Here is a 19,914-nt window from a genome sequence, read left to right as displayed (position 1 = left end):
ATTTACCCACCGTTTCCTAAACAAATGACTATAAATTATAAAATATAAGTTTTCTTATCTGAAATGTATTTTCATATACATTCATTAAAGAAAATTTGAAAACGATTTCTTTTAGCATATATATATATATATATATATATATATATATATATATATATATATATATATATATATATATATATTTATATATATTAATATATATATTAATTCGTGCTTCATATAATTTTCAAAATATATTAATGTTTTAAATATATTTACTGAATGGAATACAAGTTTACCAAAGTGTCGGAATTAAATTTATGTATTAATGTATTATTATATATTAATGTATTATCCTAAATGTTCACCGTCATTTTAATTATCGTATGGTTATTATTTTTTTTTATCTTACGTCTATTTTGTGACATTTTTCTAATCCTTTATTTGTTTTGAAAAATATCTAACATTCTCTTTTTCAATTATTATCATTTGTCGTTAAACAGAGTTAATCCCATGGGATAATTTTCAAACCTAGACGAATAGATTATAAATATTAAAACAGATTTGGATAAGTTTGGATTTATTTTTTTTAATCAAATTTACAGATTAGTAATGCAACATGGACGTTTGTATTAGTTATGAAGTTTGATGATATTATCTTGATGATACTTTTGCTACATTTAAAACTTATGATTTTATAATATGCTGATAGCACTGTTATATTAGCAGAATCTGCTGATGATTTACAAAACGCATTGAATGAATTTCATACATATTGTACTCAGTGGAAACTTAATGTCAATGTTGATAATACCAAAGTCTTGGTTTTCTCCAAAGGGGCAATGTTATAGAGGAAATTTTATTATAATACCGAAATTATTGAAAATGTAAAAGAATTTAAATATTTAGGCATTATATTATCAAGAACAGGTTCATAATGTAAAGTGAAGAAAAAAATTATGTGAACAAGCACAGAAAGCAATGTATGGGGTGATAAGAAAAATTAGACAATTTAATTTACCGGTTGAATGTCAGCTTGACTTGTTTGACAAAGTAGTCGCACCCATATTTCTTTACGGGTGTGAGATATGGGGCTATGAAAATCTCGATGTTATTGAACGTGTTCATTTAAAATTTTTAAAAACTATATTTTATTTAAGAAGCTCTACACCAAATAATATGATTTATGGAGAGACGGGACGATTCCCCATGTATATTAATGTTTTTACAAGAATGATTACATACTGGTCAAAGATGTTTACATGTACAGAACATAAAATTGTCAATATTATGTATATGTATAAACAACAAGGTAACGATGGTATTAATTGTGAATGGATTGAATGTATCTAAAAGATTTTAAATAATTGTGGACTTTCATATATACATGTATGACACGAGCAAGGTGTGGTCAATATTAAATGGATAAGTGGTATAGAAAATCAGAACTTAAAAGATCAGTTTATTCAGAAATGGTCAAATGATGTAAATACAATGTAGTTCTTCTAAAGGCCAGGTTTACAGAATTTTAAAAACCAATTTCGGATTTGAAAGCTATTTAAAAAAATTACACCCAAAAACAAAGAAAGGTATTGATGAAAATGCGTACTTCAAATCATCATCTACCTGTAGAAACAGGGAGATGGTGTGGCACCCCTTTAAATGAAAGGATATGTTTACTATGTAACATTGGAAAAATAGGTGATGAATACCACTATATTTTAGAATGTACAGCTTTTTCAGAAATTAGGAAAGAATTTTACATATAGTAGTTACTGCAGTAGACCAAATGTTGTAAAGTTCTATGAACTCATGGCAAATTCAAATGTTAAATCTTTAAAACTTTGTACATTTATTTAAAAAATCTTCGAGACTGTCTGTTTCCCCTAATTGTCCTCCTGGTGTTTTTTCTTTGCATTGAATACATACATACTGTTAATACTATATGTCTATTCTTTTACATGCAGTTGTAAAATATTTATTTATGTATATATATATATATGGTATGTACCCTTGACAATTTAATAGATAGGATTTATACTTTATATCCCTCATGTACCATGTTGTATGGTTTGAGTGAATAAACTGATTGATTGATTGATTGATTAGTTTCTTTAAAACTGAGTTTTATACAAATAAATAATGAAGTCAGAAGTCATTGGGAAAGTCTAGGTAAAAAAGGACACAATTGATAAATTTCACCAAATTATGTTTCAGTTCATAAGCTTACATAAAAGTATCATGATAAATTTCTTTGAAACTGAGCAAACCGAAATTTAAGAAAAGCGAGGTCAAGACAATTCAAGGTCAATTTTTTTATGCTGTTGAATCGCTCTCGCTAATATGTATCTGCATACAAGTTTGATAAAAATATCTTGAAATTTTCTTTAGAGTGAGCTAAATGCAAATAAAAAATAAGTGAGGTTAAGTCAAAGGGAAAGTCAAAGTCTAAAATTTTTATATAGTTCAATAGCTCTCATCAATATGTATCAGCATATAAAGTTGTTTAAAAAAAATTTGAAAAGTTTCTTTGAAACGGAGCTAAACACTAATTTGAGGAAATTGATGTCATCATCAAAGGAAAGGTCAAGGTCAAAAATCTTGTTGCAGTTGAATAGCTCTCACTAATATGTATAAGCACATAAAGTTTGATAAAATACGTATATATCTTAAAAAGTATCTTTGGAAATGAGCTAAATGCAAATTTAAGAAAAAGTGAGGTTAAGGTCAAAGGGAAGGTCAAAGTTTTAATTTATGATGCAGTTGAATAACTCTCTTCAATATGTTTCAGCAAACAAAGTTAAAAAAAAAATCTTGAACGATTTCTTTAAAACTGAGTCAAACACAAACAGATATGGTCTTTTTTTGAGTTTATAATTATCTCCTGTTTCATTTGTACATACTATATCAAATCATTTTGTTCATGCATGCATAGTTACTGCAAGCAGATAGTCTTATTCGCCTTTGTTAATATTTTGTGTAATTAGTTGACAAAAAGGAAAGAACGTTTTTTTTAGAAGTTATAACACTCTTGTTTCAAAACTGTGCAAACCAAACAAACATGCGATTTCAAAGAAGCGGAAAATATATGTGTTTCATATAACATATAGCTGGAGTAATATATAAAGATAATAAGCACGGTTCGGATTCAGATATTGTATAGAGGTGGTAATTATATATTTCGAGAGAGAGGGGGGATAAGTGTATAATGTATAATGAAAAGTGGTTTACTTTACCTTCTTTTAAATGACTCTGTTTTACACCTAAATTTCATGAAATTATGAACATGGCATAATTAACAATATTATAAAATAGGGATACTGGCATGTAAAAGGTGACGATAACGAGCAGTGATCAATTTCATAAATCAAGTAAGGAATACAAATCATGAACAGGACAAAACACGGACCCCTTGAAACACAAGAGCTATGATCAGGTGCCAAGGAGGAGTAAGCATCCCCTGTCGACCAGTCAACTCACTATAATCCCGATTTTTGATCCCGCAGACGGAGTACATGTAATTTGTAGCCATATTTAGTATAATACAATGACTTAACAGTTTGTATGAAACATGTTTCACAAAAATACGAAGATGGATATTTGCAAACAAGGTCATTATAAAGACATTATAATTTGCGAAAAGCTGACTTAATTTAAACGAGGTTGTTGAAATCTATGTAAAATCAACTTTATTGTCAATAGTTTGCCTCTGTTGAAAAACTGACCGTACTCAAAGCATGAAATGCTGAAATCATCCCAGTTGACATAAAATTTAATTATTAGCTAGTCATGAAAAAAAATCGAAATATGAAACGGATGTAGTACACTCTGTTGTGTCTTGTATTTCGAGTTCACTTGGATATTCAAGTCGACATATGAATGAAATCAACAATTGTAAATTCCTAAAGAGTCGTCGACATATGTAAATGTTGAGTTGGAGGCCACAGCAAGAGTTTTCTTCTCATGCAGGTTTTGAATTAATTCTGCTGATTAGATATTATGAATGTTGTGTCTTTGAAAATTCACCCTTTTGAGGTATAAACTTTATTCCAATTGACTAAAGCATTAACGTTAACATTTCTGGGTAAACACCCGTAAAACTAGAGACCTGACCCTCTGCAAGGTAATTAATCATGAATGCCGTTTTTATATTGATATTGATCAAGTGGTTCCAAATGTGCAAGTGTCTCCTTAAAAATAACCGCAAAACACACGTGCATATAGAGTAAATACCTTACTAAGCGTAAGAGAATACTGATTATTGCATTGCATAAAAATTTTGAAATCACATATCAACATTCCTGGCATTTTGACCTAATCTTTGATTAACTGACACTGAACTTGAACTAAAAGACACCACAGACTCTAATACATCTCATCTGTTTAATATGTGGATATTTTGCTAGAGATAGACATTGATGGCAAACTAACAGCTACATTTTATGATTTCAATCCACAATCGTCAACTTCCTTATTTATGTAGTAATATACCATCATCACCTGCATATGGAGTTCATGTCTCCAAGCTGATTGATAACGCAAGTACACATTCTACGTACGAACAATTTCTTAAACAAGACCTTACAAATAAGTTGATAATACACGGATATCAGGAGTCTCATTTAAAGTCCACATTTCTCAAATCATGTAATTGTTTCAATGACCTTGTTAAAAAATACAATCCAGGCCCGTAGAACGCGGGGGGTGGGGGGTGGAGGGGGGACCAAGCCCCCTTTTTCCGAGTATAGTATTTTGCTATAGTAAAATTTCCCTTTAGATGCTTGTTGCCCCCCCCCCCCCTTTTTGTTGTTGTGAGGTCGAGCACTGGCAAATTCCAGGATTTGGACAGTAAATTAGGTGTTTTTTTTTCTTGTCCGATAATTTTGGGAAGTTGCTCCCCCCTCCCACTTTAGGTCAGTATAGGTTTTTTTTGCTTGTCAGATGTTTTTTGGGAAATTGCACCCCTCTTTTAAACCGTTGCTACGGGCCTGCAATCTAACTTTAAGTCAAACGTTGACTGACGTTTTTCATAAAAATTGTTTGGCCATCATTTTCACACTGAATTATCTAAGGATTTTTTTCGTTTACCCGATCAAGACAAGGAAGCACACTAGATATATACTAGATGTCCGTTTGCTACAGCACTCACCTAAGTCCGATCGGTCGATAAGGGATGGTTACTCCTCCATAGCACCTGATCCGTGCACCTGGGATGTTTTCAGAGGTCAGTGTTTGCTCTGTTCCTAAACTGTATTGTTCCAATGGATTTTAGAGCTTGATTTCTGTTCGTTATCTTCATATTTCATACAGGAGTCAGTGAAGTTATATAAAGTTAACCATATATGTCATTTTAACTCATATTTTGATAGTTTTCAAAGACAAATATAAGATAATTTTGATCTCTTTAACTGAATGACCACCAAATCTACAAGCTTCATATAAAAATATTGAAAAACAAGCGTTCCCAATTACCTTTTGATTACGACCTTTGAAGACCTTAAAATCCCTAATTAAAAATCTTAAGTTGTCTTTTAAATTTTGCAATGAATATCTATAATCAAATTGGGTAAAAATTACTGTACATCATGTACATGTAAATGTATTATACTTATCGTGTACGATATTTATTTTTTTTTAAATATATGCTAATAGCGTGGATTTTTTGAGCATTTCTGGATGTACCTCTTCAAGTATACATATATGCATGTCATGTAGTAGTGATGAAACAATTGTCGCCGACATTCGATTGTCGATCGATTGGAGCTCTTCGATGCTACTATTTAATCGATTACATAACAAAAGCCGCCGACATCGCTGATAAAAATATTAAAGGTTAATTTGGGTTAAACTTCAAATTTTATTACTAAAAAAACATTTGCAGAAAGGTTAAAAATTATCCTGAATTTTTAAACCGTAAAAACCTTCTTCGCCTCACTTCACTGGTTGTTTTTGACAATTTTTACCGCCATGTTTGAATATAAGGTACGGCTAATAACAGGAAATGACCAGCGTGATGGGGTTCAACTATAATCAGAAATACACAAATAGTACAGACGTTTTATAAACTTAATTGTTAACGATTTTATAAGTCCAAATGAAATTAGACAAAGTAATTCCAAGAAAATAAATAATAGAAGGTATGACTAATTTCAGTAATGTTCCCATTTGCATACTTGTATTTTTTTAATGAAGCATCCTACAGGAATTTAACTCTTTATTTCCAATTTTACTTAGAGAAAATAAAGAATTAGAATACTTTGTCATTAAAAAGTTAACTGAAATTACTATCATTTAGTGATGTACCCGATTTAACGGTAGCTGCTTTCCGCAAAAGGCGCTAAATAGAATAAACGGCCAACTGAAATACGTTAACGGTATCACATTACACATACATGTTAAAGGAACGGATGAAGGGGCTCTGAATATACAAAGTTAAAATATGTTCAAAATCTAATACACGACAGTATACGATAATGCTATTAAAAGCTAAGAGAATATGACACATAAAATAAAGAAGATTTCTATTTTCATTATAAAAATAAACGTTTAAAACCCTAATCATCTAGAGTTGAAAGAGTATATAAAAAATCCCTGTGCTCACACACAACAAATACAAATCTTGAAACTTCAAAGTGTTTGCTTTGCTAAAAAATAACTTCAGTAGTAACAGCGACTGTTTGAAATAACTAAACACAAGTATAATTAGAGAACGAGACGGGTTCTGTATCGTAGATACGAATTTGGGGGTGGACGAGTGCGTAGCACGAGTCTCCGCCCCCCAAATTTGTATCTACGATGCAGAACCTGTCGAGTTCTCTAAATGATTTGTGACACGATCAATCAAAATAAGCACCTCCCAGTTTTAGCTGTGCAGCATCCGCAGTATATATTATATAATTCCACGGACAAAGTAAGATTCAGTCAGGTTAGTTTTGACAACAGGGTAGATGTAATTGACTTGACTCCTTAATGGATAAGATGGACGATTTAACTTTCTAGTAGTTCTATGACACTATGGAGATTGATCCTGATATATTTGAGGGCCGGGTCTCAAAATCTCAGTTAACCGAGGTACAAATGCAGGCGATACAAATAGTTCTTCGGTGGACTTTGATGTGACGGATTTTTATTTTCTTCTTGAAATGCGACATTAAAAACGAAGTGAAAGAGATGTGGGTCAGTCGTCAGTGATGAGGATTTAAGAAGAGATTTGAAAAAATAAAAATGCTAAGAAAGGACTTGAATGACTTTGAAGACTGAAGGGGGGGGGGGTCGAATATCACTTAATGGATGCTACAATCGTGACCCATTGGCTTTACCATTCTCAAGAGGATACAAAAAACAGGGAAAGCAAAGAGGTTTTTTTTTTAGGAATTTATCCAACACAGGATGTTTTCCATACTGCGAATTTTCCTTTTCGTTTGGATCGAAGTAACGTGTAGATTCTGCGTGGAATAACTTCTTAAAAGAAACTGAGAAAATTTAACATTTTACACTCATAAGGAAATATTGGTCCAAAATTCATAATAGGAAAAATTCGGCATTTACTATCTATATGTGCTTTTGATAAATTGAATCAGATTTATTTTTAGACCGTGCTGTATTTTAGATACAGAATAGCTGGCTAATACAACACAGTTTATAGGGCTAATACAGAACGGAAAGTAGCTCCGCCCACTGTAGTCCCAATCTGTATTGCTAAATTAAATACAGAACAGCAAACTTCAAAGAAATACACCTCTATCGTGTCACAACACATGATTACATGTTATCCCATTCCCCTAATTTAAAAAAAAGATATAAATTAATTTTTTTTTAAATTGTGCAAAAAGAAATTAAGACAAAAATGCCATATATACTTTTTTTTTTTAGATAAATTATCGTAGAATAGAATTGTAATAAACAGTTTACCAGTGCATCTTCTCTGAAAGCGAAATGACTGGGGATTGGGTATTACATGTAGATACCTTGTGTAATAATCAAATTATTGTGTATAATTTATTACAGAAATAAGTACCCATGTCACCTTCAGACCCAATCACCTTTAATTTTGTAGGACCTGCCCCCTACGAAAGATGACTAAGAATCTTTTAATGACAAATGCCACAGAAAATTAGTTACCAATTGTCCTGCGATCCGTTTGTTAGTGGTTCGGATGTTGATAAACGCATCATGTCTGTTGTTGCATTTTGCGGTGTACTTTGTTTCATGACAGACGTCGTGGTTGCAGATACCGTGGACAATAATTCTTTAGGGTAACATCCTTTATCTTTCATATGAAATAAAACGTATAGTTATAGAATAAACATGAAAATGCAATCTTGGGAATAAATAATGCAGACAAGATCGACGTCTACTTGTGGAAAACTTTAAAAACAAAACCGTACATATTCTAAAGATCCTCTCTACGGCATGTTATTAGTAATATTTTCTTTATTATTCACGACAAATTTTATTTCTTGTATTGCAGCAATCCTGACAAATGAAATTATTTAATTTAGTAGTGGATTATTCTTTAATATTGATATCAGAGTAATTTAAAAAAAAAAAAGACTGAGCAATTTAAAAGAATCCACACCACTGCGAGAATTACTACCTTAATTTTTGAAATTTTTTGAACAGAAAGAGGCATCGAACAACCTTAATATTTTCCATATACACAAATTCTTACATTCAACAGACAGCGGTGAACTGAATGTTTTGGTTGCACACTGCGTACCCATGCAGGCTCTAGCATCCAAATTTCCCTGATAATTGTTAAAGTAAGGACATTCTCCTGAAATAAAAAAGAACATCGTTTGGAGTATTGTTACAAGAAAACGTTGATCCCCTGGCCTGGGATATTTAAAAAGAAAAAAAAAGAGAATTTGAATATAACAATCCTCACTAAATGTTGATTCTGTCACATTTGCTGTTCTTGAGGAAAAGAAATTTTTAAACGATTTAGATTAAGTTACATACTGCAATGTCAAACTCAGATATTACTGTATCCCCAATCCGGCCGATTTAAACTCTAAAATACTTGCACATTTGAAAAATCCTTAAAATTTTTTCCTTTACTTATTTTTATGTCAATTTTGACTATTTTAAGTTCTAACCCTTAGGGATAGGTTATGAATAAAATAATACCTTTCTACGCTTGCACATGACTCAATGTGGTCATGCGAAGAGATTCTTAACAAGAGGCCCATGGGCCACATCGCTCACCTGGACACAATTTCTAGGAAAAAGCACAAATCAATTCAGTATTGAAAAGTTTAAATGGGGGGGGGGGGGGGCGCTTGAATTTAAAACTACCTGTGGATGCTTCCATATCAATATAACAAATGGCTTTGCTGTTCCTGAGTAGAAGATTTTTAAAGATTTTTTTCCTATATATTCCTTTGTAAAAATTTGATACCCCATTGTGGCCCCTCCCTACCCCCAAGGGTATTCAGTGGAACAAAATTTAATCTACACTACCCGATGATGCTTCCATTTCAATATGACTAAACATGGCTTTGCTGTTCTTGAGACAAAGATTTTTTCCTTTATATTCCTATGTAAAACTTTGATCCCCCATTGTGGCCCCACCCTAACCCCAGGGGACTTGATTTGAAGAAACTTGAATCTACAATACCTGAGGATGCTTCCACATTAATATGACAAATCATGGCTTTGCTGTTCTTGAGATGAAGATTTTTAAAGATATTTTCCTATATATTTCTATGTAAAACTTTTATCCCCCATTGTGACCCCACCCAACCCCCGGGGTCATAATTTGAACAAACTTGAATCTTCAATACCTGAGAATGCTTCCATTTCAATATGACTAAACATGCCTTTGCTGTTATTGAGAAGAAGATTTTTAAAGTTTTTTCGTATACATTCCTATAGAAAACTTTGATCCCCCATTGTTGCCCCACCCTACCCCCAGGGGTCATGATTTGAACAAACTTGAATCTACACTATATAACAAAGGTTTCCTATAAGATTCAACTTTTTTGGGCCATTGGTTCTGGAGAAGAAGATTTTTAAAATATGCCACCATATTTTCACTATTTCTGAATTATCTCCCCTTGAATGAGGGCGTAGCCCTTCATTTGAACAAACTTGAATCCCCTTTACCCAAATATGTTTTGTGGCAAGTTTGGTTAAAATTGGCCCAGTGGTTCTGGAGAAGAAGTTGGAAATGTGAAAAGTTTACAGACAGACGGACAGCTAGACAGACAGACTACAGACAAAATGTGATCAGAAAAGCTTACTTGAGCTTTCAGCTCAGGTGAGCTAAAGATTTGGCATGAATATTCCTATTGTCCTCTGCCAAATTTAAAAGAACAAGGTACGGTTTCAATACAAATCAGGCCCTGTATTTTCTAAGTAAGAATATAAAATTCGTGCTTTCTGAATCATTGAAATTTCATGCAGTAAGAACATACAAATCGTTTTTCTCAAATGACCTCTTAAATGCTAATATTTTGTCATCGTGAACTTGTGCATTTTCCCGTATTTTCTTAAAAAGTAGAAAGGACATCTTTTCTATCAAATAATATAAAGCACATGCATCGCCCATAAAAATTTTGATAAATGTGATTTTTTAAAGGATTTTACACAATATATTCAAAAATTGAAGTGGGCGACGGCTGTGGACACTATTTTCTCAGGGAAAATAACCCAAGAAATGAGTCGTTTTGAGGTTTTTTTCTGTTGAAAACTTAGAAAATATATGTAAGCCTAACAAATTAATGACGTCATATTTCAAGATTGGTCCTCCTTCATGACATATTCTTTAATGTTCAATTAATTGTCATATACAAATTTAAATTAAACAAATTCTAAATTTAGAAGTTGTCTTCGATCTACTTTATGAGAATTGGCATACTAGTTTGACCCACTTAGTATGCTCACACTATTGATTTCTGGTTTTCCAATACTTTTTGCAAGTATTTTCTTATGATGTCCATACTGTAGCCTCACCCTGGCCCTACAACTAGGGGTTACTGTTTGAACACATTTAATCAACATAACATAGCAGGTTTGAATATTGAATGATTGAAAAAAATATATCATCCAACTAATAGTCCGACTTCGAGTACTCCATTCCGTAGACAACGAGAAGAATACTGGATCAGAAAACTAGGCACGGTCTTTCCGTTTGGTTGCAACGACAACATAAATAATGTAGGGAATCTTTCAAGCCCACAGTGTGCAAATGTAAATGTCATGAGACTTTTAAACAATACACCTAGACGTAGGCGTAGCCATAGACATCAGACATACAATTGACCAAATATACATATCTCTTTTGATTCACTTCCTTTTCCCTTACGTCAATATACAATTAGGTCTTCACCACATTCGTTCCAAACTCTACTCGGTTCCCTTGAAATATTGGAATGGACTATTAGAAGAAGCTTAAGCGAGTCCATACTTAGATTCTTTTAACTGCAGAATACAAACTAGTGTTTGTGATTATGGATGTTGCCCAGCACAGGCTCTTTAAGCCACCTGACGTGCGTCGGAAGATAATTCTGACTCAACCCGTCCGTACCTTAAACTTAAATTTTCCAAAAAAGGAATAGATGCTGTGAACATAAGCAACATTCTTGATCATAAAAAAGTTCAGTCTTGTATTCCACCATATTTCAAGTTGAACTCTACACCCTGCATTTCATACAGATATTCCAAACTTTTGCTTCCAAACTTTTCAATTATAAACAAACCTTGCAGTACTTAGATACTAAACATCTAAAACAAAATCCTCTTCAGTGCTCTTTCTCTTCTTCTTCTTTAAACTACAGTCCAGCTGGACATGTCATTACTGGTGATGTCAATAAAGTTGAAAATGAAGACATGAAAGCAATTACCTTAAAGGGAGCCTCGATCTTTCAATTAGCGACAGAACTTTATTTCTATGAAAAATTCTATCGAAGATTATGCAAGACGGTTGGCTAAATATGAAAAGGAAGATCTGAACACTTTGTCAGAATGAATTTTAATTTTACAAGAGTTTTAGAAATACAAATGTATATTTAACCAGAAGTCTCTGATGAGGAAAAGTGGCATTTGGATTTGAAACTTTGCAACATGCAACAATAAAAAGAATTATGTATCTTAATGTAGTGTACTTCTGTGCAAAAATATATTGAAATCAAAAGAAAACTGTAGGAAGAGTAGCGTTTTGAAAGTATTTCACAGAAAGAAGATGGGCGTGTTTGGCGTGTGATCTGCAGGAATAAGGCGTACGAAACATTTATAGTTTAAATGTCTACGATTTGGTCGGTTGACCACAGCTGGACATACTTTACAAAGTTACGCACATGGGAAAATGTTACATTTAGTTTGAAATAGTTTGCCAAATTTAATATATCACTCCGCTTATCTTAATAATTACTACATCTAAAACTTAGTAACGCTTCACATAAATAATAAACACATATAGGGTATAGCTAAATCCAATTACAAGTACATAGTTGTATATATTAAAGTATCAGTAGGTTGGAAGAATTGCTTTCGCTTTTTGTGCAGCAGAACGAGAATTTATCTATTTGAAAATTTGAAAATAAATCAGTTCATAAAATTAAACTGACAAAAGAATTGATTGTTTGTACAAAAAAAAATATTAACGCTCCATGCGAGGATCGAACCAAAAATACTTCTTTTTCATTGCACTGGACGGGTAACGCATACAACTGAGCTATCACCGCTACACACACTTTTAGGTTTTTAAAGCGACAATGAAGCACCGCATTTAAACATTGGAATTTTTGGGGAAAAAGTTCATTTTTTATCGTCTCTGGGTCTTCTCTCCATTTTTTACAACTGTTTGTTAGTTTCTTTTAATTAAAATGCACACAAATACCGCTTCAAAATCATGGAGAGATGACCCAGAGATATCAAATTTTTAGAAAAACGTGTTTAAAAATGTAACATTTTGTACCAAATGACTCATCTAGCCAACTTTCAAGTTCTTTTTTAGCAAATCAAAATACAGTATCGGGAAAATATTTCCCTTTCCTATTTCAGAGGAACCCGATACATCAAAAGAATGCTAAAATTCCATGTGACAGATCAATGGAATTTTCACTTTTCAAGTGCGCCCAGATTCCTGCCGAATGCCAATCAAAAGCGCCCTCGTTCTTTCTATTATTAGTAATCATGACAACACCATTCACTGAAATCAAAAACTGAAATACATATTATGTATCGTAGTATATTCTAATTGTGTGCCAAATTAGATCGAAATCAGACCAAAACTGTAGAAGGAGTAACATTTTTCAGAGAAATTTCTATTTTTAGTAACTATTGCAACATTGCTCATCGAAATCAAAAACAGATGCATTCAATTATGTATCTTAGTATAGTCTTCTTATTGCCAAATTATATTACAAGCAGACTTAAACTGTAGCAGGAGTAGCATTTAAAGTAATTTCACAGAAATTTTTATTTTTAGTAACCATGGCAACACCACTCATCGAAATCAAAAACCGATGCACTAAATTATGTATCTTAGTGTAGTCTACTTGTGTGCCAAATTATACTGAAATCAGACCAAAACTGTAGGAGGAGTAGCGTTTTAAAGGATTTTTTTTTAAATTTTATTTTTAGCAACCATGGCAACACCATTCATCGAAATCAAAAACCGATGCACTAAATTATGTATCTTAGAGTAGTCTACTTGTGTGCCAAGTTATATTGAAATCAGACCAAACCTGTAGGAGGAGTAGTGTTTTTAAGGAATTTCACGGAAATTTCTATTTTTAGTAACCATGGCAACACCGTTCATCGAAATAAAAAAAACCAATGCATTCAATTATGTATGATAGTGCATTCTACTTGTGTGTCAAGTTATACTGAAATCAGACCAAAACTCTAGGAGGAGTAGCATTTTAAAGGATTTTCACAGAAATTACTATTTTTAGTAACCATGGCAACACCGTTCACCGAAATCAAAAACTGATGCACTAAATTATGTATCATTGTACAGTCTACTTGTGTGCCAAGTTATACTGAAATCAGACCAAAACTGTAGGAGGAGTAGTGTTTTAAAGGAATTTCACAGAAATTTCTATTTTTAGTAACCATGGCAACACCATTCATCGAAATCAAAAACCGATGCAATAAATTATGTATCTTGGTGTAGTCTACTTGTGTGCCAAGTTATATTGAAATCAGACCAAAACTGTAGGAGGAGTAGCGTTTTAAAGGATTTTCACAGAAATTTCTATTTTTAGTAACCATGGCAACACCGTTCATCGAAATCAAAAACCGATGCACTAAATTATGTATCTTAGTGTAGTCTACTTATGTGCCAAGTTATATTGAAATCAGACCAAAACTGTAGGAGTAGCGTTTTGAAAAATTGTTTACAGACAGACGGACAGCTAGACAGACAGACGGACGGACGAAGGACACCTTATTATCGCATAAGCTCTTCTGGTCTCTGACCAGTACAGTTAAAAATCGTATAAGAAATTTAAAAGGCAATATGCGAACCATCTTCCGTTTTCACTTAATCGGAAGTGATAAAAGAATTAAAAAGACTACATGAACAATATGTCATGGTTCCAGCCGACAAGACTTGTAACAATATCGTCTTCGTAAAACTCATTATCATAACAGTATTTTACAAGAACTTGGTTTAATTCCACATCTGGAAATCCAATTTATACTCGCAGTTCACTTTCTAAAGATGAAATTCTTCAAAATCACATTTCAGTCAACCAAGGTGACTTCGATCTACCCTACCTATACTTAATTCCTAAACTTCATAAAAATCCTTACAGAGATACATTGCCGGGTCCAACAAATGCTATATATACCAAGCCCCTATCTTTACTCCTTACAAAATTAACTGCTTTAAAGAAGAAACTTCAGATGTACTGTGTTATAGCATATTCTAGAAGTTGTGTAAATCAGATGTGGATTCTCAAAAACTCAAAAGAACTTTTCAGGCCCGTAGCAACGGCTTCAAAAATGGGAGGGGGCGACTCCGGGAATTTGCCAGTACTCGACCTTACAACATCAAAAAGGGTGGGGGGAGGAACCCGCCTCTAAAAGAAAATTTACTATAGCAAAATACTATACTCAGAAAAAAGTGGGGGACCGCCCCCCCCCCCCCCCCCCCCCCCGCGTTCTACGGGCCTGCTTTTAGAAAATTTAAAATCACCAAATTTTTCAAAAGTCAGAAACATCAAGACGATTTTTCTACATTTATAGAACCATTCCTCATGATAAATCAAAAACTAGGCTTTTTGATATTATAGACAACTGCTTCTTCAACAAAATTGGAAGTCGCAATTTTTCTTATCTTGCGACTGGTCATCTACAAAATTACTTTGTTAAAAATAATCTGATTCTACACTTAAGTACTCTGAAGTTGATATTTAAAGGATGCTGGTGTTCCTCTTTGACAACATTTATGTAGTCTTCGGAGACCTGGAACTGTTGGAATTCCCATGGGCACTAATTGTGCACCTTTTTAACCGACCTGTTCTTATATTCCTATGAAGCAGAATTTATTCAAAAACTTTTACATGAGAAGAAGAAAACACTTGCTGTGACCTTCAACTCAACATTTAAATATATCGACAACGTATTATCGCTTAACAATAGTTTCGTCCATTCATATGTCGACTCGATATATCCCAGTGAACTTGAAATAAAAGACCTCACAGAGTCTACCACATTTGTTTCATATTTGGATGTTTTACTGACAATAGAAAGGCAAACTAACAACTAAATTGTATGTTGATTGATTGATTGTATATTGTTTTACGTCCCCCTCAAGAGATTTTCACTCATATGGAGACGTCACCATAAACCGGTAAAGGGCTTCAAATTTAGACCTTTACTTGGCACTCAGGGCCACTGAGCAGTGAGGATTCTTAATCGTGCCAACGCCTACCGTGACACGGAGCCTCGGTTTTAAGGTCTCATCCGAAGGACCCGCAACTTTCACTTCAAAGTGCCGAGTGCTTGGCGAAGGAACAGTTGCTTCCTATTTTTTGTCGACTTAGGTCAGTCGCGGCCTTGATTCGAACACATGACCTTCCGATCACGGAGCGAGCGCTCTACCGACTAAACAACTGTGACTGCACTAAATTGTATGAAAAATGAAACGACTTCAGCTTTTCCATTGTCAATTTTCCTTTTATTTATGTAGTAATATCCAACTATCACCTACATATGGTGTTTACATCTCCCAACTTATTCGATACTCACGAGCATGATCCGAGTACGATCAATTTTTAAATCGAGCCAGGCTACTGACAGATAAATTGATGTTACAGGGATTTCAACAACCTCGTTTAAAGTCAGCATTTCGTAAATTCTATGGTATTTATAATGACCTTGTTAGAAAATATAACCTGTCATTAGGTCGTATGTTGGCTGATTTATTTTATACCAATTGTTAGGCCTTTGTTTTTATACTGAATTTGACTACGGAATGTTCCGTTTACCTGGTCGATACATAGGACTCACGGTCAGCAGGGAGATGCTTAGTCCTCCTAGGCACCTGATCCCAACTATGGAATTTCCAGGGGTCCGTATTTTATGCCCTGCTCACAAATTTGTTAACTATAGATTTTTATGAGATCGATCACTGTTCGTTATCTTCGCCTTCACCAGGTCCTTACATGTATTTAACCCCTCTCCCCTTTCTCCAAATTTACAAATTTAAATCTAAATCGTTTTTATCAGATATACTTGAAATTCGTAAGTGGTTTTCGAAAAAGTCGAAATTGAGAAAAGTTTACAAACATACTGACGGACGGACACCGAATAACTTTCAAACTCACTTAAGCTGTTGTTTTGTGTAAGCTAAACCCAATGAACAGATTACCTTGATCAATCCAAATCGGTGTAAAGCAACTGAGACCCATTTCCTCATTGGTATTTTCTGAGAGGCAGTGTATTATGAAATCCTTTTTTTCAGCACACGTCTTTAGTAGGTCTAGTGGAATTTCGGCAAGTGTGACTTCAGTACAAGAGCGAACTGGATAAAAATTGTCTCGTCCAAAAACCAGTGCTAAAGAAATATATTTACATACATTTTTAGGAGTACATAATTATATCAATTACATCATCTTTCGAACAAGACAATGATGGTTCGAAATCTTATTAAAATTAGTAATATTATATAACATATAAGAAGCTATTTTTCTTTTTGTTGAGCCATTGCTTTTTGCAAGTCCAAAAATGTGGAGTAATATATAAAGTTAAGAATTTATGAAACGAGGAATATTTATTAGGTAAATTAAGACATTCGAAGGTGTAACTGTATGCAAGTTGTGTGAGCTTAGTTTCAAAATCATGTCAATTTGAATACAATCAATTTCGCTTAATTTCCGAATTTCTTCTTACATGTACATGTATATATCGAGGATTTCTATTTTTTTGCACCAGCGTTCCTTTTAGAGAATACATTCACATTAAGGTAATTAATTAAATATAAACCAATTACCTTTTTAATTTGTTTATTATACTCTATTTTGTATCATAAAATTCAGTCGTCTACTTTTCTTTCTTTTTTATGTTATGTATTGCTGTGTATGTTTATATGTTTTCTTGTCCTCCTGAGTGTTTACAAATCATGTTTACTTGTATCTATGTTACGCCCCCAGTGGAACAATGATTGACAAATAAAATCTATTCTCTTCTAAACAAAAAAATCCTCTGTTAAGATAAGAAATATGCTACCGCTGATATACATTATCTACCTGCAGATAAAGAATTTTAAAAAAAATCAATACACTCGGCTTAATCGTCTTAAAGATAGGCAGCTCTTGTGTAACTTGTAAGTATTCATTATTAATTATGACTTTTTTTTAAGAAAATGAACCACTTCGACAATTATTGTATGCTATTTTATGTTTTCATTTTACTCTGTCAAAAGGTTTCTTTTGGCAACGTATACTTTAATTCTAAATAAACATGTATCTTATAGGGTATGTTTTCAAAAAGAAAGTACGTGTACCAACAAACTTTTCCCCTCTGAATCCCTGATTCATTTTATCTGTATCGTTCCATTTGAAGACCAGTTGTTTTTTTTTTGTTGTATGGAGAATTTAATGAAAAGTTTACTTCATAATCTTAAAAAAATTAAGTTTCGAAAATTATTTCCACTGCGCCCGCCAACATAAGTGCCTTTTAAAGTGGTGAATGTGGGTGGCGAGGCACGGCTAATTCCAATGTCTTTTCATAGAATTTTTACGTGAAAGAGAAATGTTATCTTCGACTTCGAGTGCTGGACCCCTGTTTCACAGCACTCGGAAGACCACCCTTTAACAAGGGTACATGTTAAAGAGTCTGAGAACTAAACTGACAGGTTAAATGTGAAAATTATTGAATATTTTATATACATGAACTTTGACAGTAACCGAAGAACTAGTATTCTGAATAGGTCACCTTTATGGCGCATATATGTTGTTCATGTTGCTTTTCACCTAAACATTGATTTTTTATATTCTTTCAATAACCTTATTTAACCAGATTTTTTTTTGTTCAAGAGAATTCATGTAAATCGTGAATCTAAAAGTTAAAGAATTTACAGGATTTCCTTAATAATTGTGTTAATGTGAACTGTGAATCTAAAAGTAAAAAAAAAATTTAAAAATCAATTCCATGAAATTAATTGTGTGATGATTACCTATTACATTAATTTAATTACAAATGAAAAAATTGGCTTCTGTTTGACAAAATATAACATTTTTCTTTTGTTTTAGGATTACCTGGCACTATCCAGTAAGTTGACAATAAATGTCCAAGTTTAATAATGAACAGATCCGAACTTATTGAACACATACAGGTAACTTATCAGAATGTTTTTTAAAGTATCACAGCGCTTATTGTTAAATCAATGGTAGTTCCATATGTAATAAAGAATTTTTTTCATAAGAAATTTAATATTTTTACTTACTCTATTTTACATTTTACAATATCTATGCTTGGCCTATTTTAAGTACTTTGTAAATTTGATGAAGTCTTTTGACGAACACCCCCCTTGGAATTTGCAGTATTATCAAAAGTATATAGTGAAGCAAATAAAAAATGACTTTGGACCCCCCCCCCCATAAAACGTGGACCCCATCATCATCACCATGAAATAGGTGTTTTTCACGTTTGGAAATGAATTTTACCTTTTTCTGCTTGTCAAGAAATTTTTGGGTTCGAATTTTTTTTTTGACTTGGATGGACCCCCCCCCCCCTGGAAAAAAATCCTGGATCCGCGCCAGGGAACTATTTCTTTCAGGGCATAGACGGGCGCTTTCGGGTGGGTGGGTGGGGGGGGGGGTGCACAAAAATGTTTACAAACACATTGGAAACACGTGGTTTTGAGGTTATTCCCGGTTACAGATTAAAACCCCCCATAAAATGTCGTGTAGGGACCCTGATTTTGGTATCAACTAATGTTACTATGTTTAAAACACTTAACATGCTTTCTGCTAAATATTTTTTCATGAATTCAGATGCCTGATTGATCATTTTTAATCTTTTTTTAATTCTACAAAGAATTACGTGTATATAGTAGAAACAATGATTGGTTTGATACCTTAAAGGTGGTTGTGTAAAATCATCTATACAAATGGCAGTTCTAAATTTTAAAATGCACATTTCAACAAAATTCATGTATATCATTTCATGAAATTGTGTAAAAGCATAAAGCTGCCAAATTAGAAGTGAGATTTAAATTTGTTTACACAGATTTCTAATTGGGTTGAAATGAAAAAAAAATTCGGTAAGATACGCGTAAGCGACCATTTTTCAAAATTTTCCTTAATGCAATGCAGTCTACTAAAGTAAGCCACCCGATGGAAGAGAAGGTCGGTCGTGGAATCGTTGCTTGCTTGAATATTTTTGAAAGGTTGTTACCTGCATCCAGGAGAAGTTCCAGTATGTATCTGAAATAATTTAAGAAAAACATATTAATGTGGGGACAAAAAACCCAATTTG

The 19,914-nt window shown here is 33.1% G+C and overlaps 1 protein-coding gene across 1 annotated transcript in view; it reads right to left on the bottom strand.

Moving 5' to 3' along the window:
- Positions 1-19,914, bottom strand: part of LOC133196652 (uncharacterized) — a 28,049-nt gene that overhangs the window by 6,466 nt on the left and 1,669 nt on the right. The window contains exons 2-5 of the mRNA XM_061332512.1: positions 19,834-19,862; positions 16,805-16,990; positions 8,651-8,755; positions 8,101-8,248 (exon numbers count right to left, since the gene is read on the bottom strand). Of these exons, the coding sequence (XP_061188496.1) occupies positions 8,101-8,248; positions 8,651-8,755; positions 16,805-16,990; positions 19,834-19,862 (468 nt within the window). The remainder of the gene's footprint in view (positions 1-8,100; positions 8,249-8,650; positions 8,756-16,804; positions 16,991-19,833; positions 19,863-19,914) is intronic.

The sequence above is a fragment of the Saccostrea echinata genome, unplaced genomic scaffold (genome assembly GCF_033153115.1).
Source record: "Saccostrea echinata isolate AGI-Se365-2 ecotype Australia unplaced genomic scaffold, CSIRO_AGI_Sech_v1 ptg000030l, whole genome shotgun sequence".
Taxonomy (NCBI): Eukaryota; Metazoa; Mollusca; class Bivalvia; order Ostreida; family Ostreidae; genus Saccostrea; species Saccostrea echinata.
This window is presented reverse-complemented; position numbering and strand designations above follow the sequence as displayed.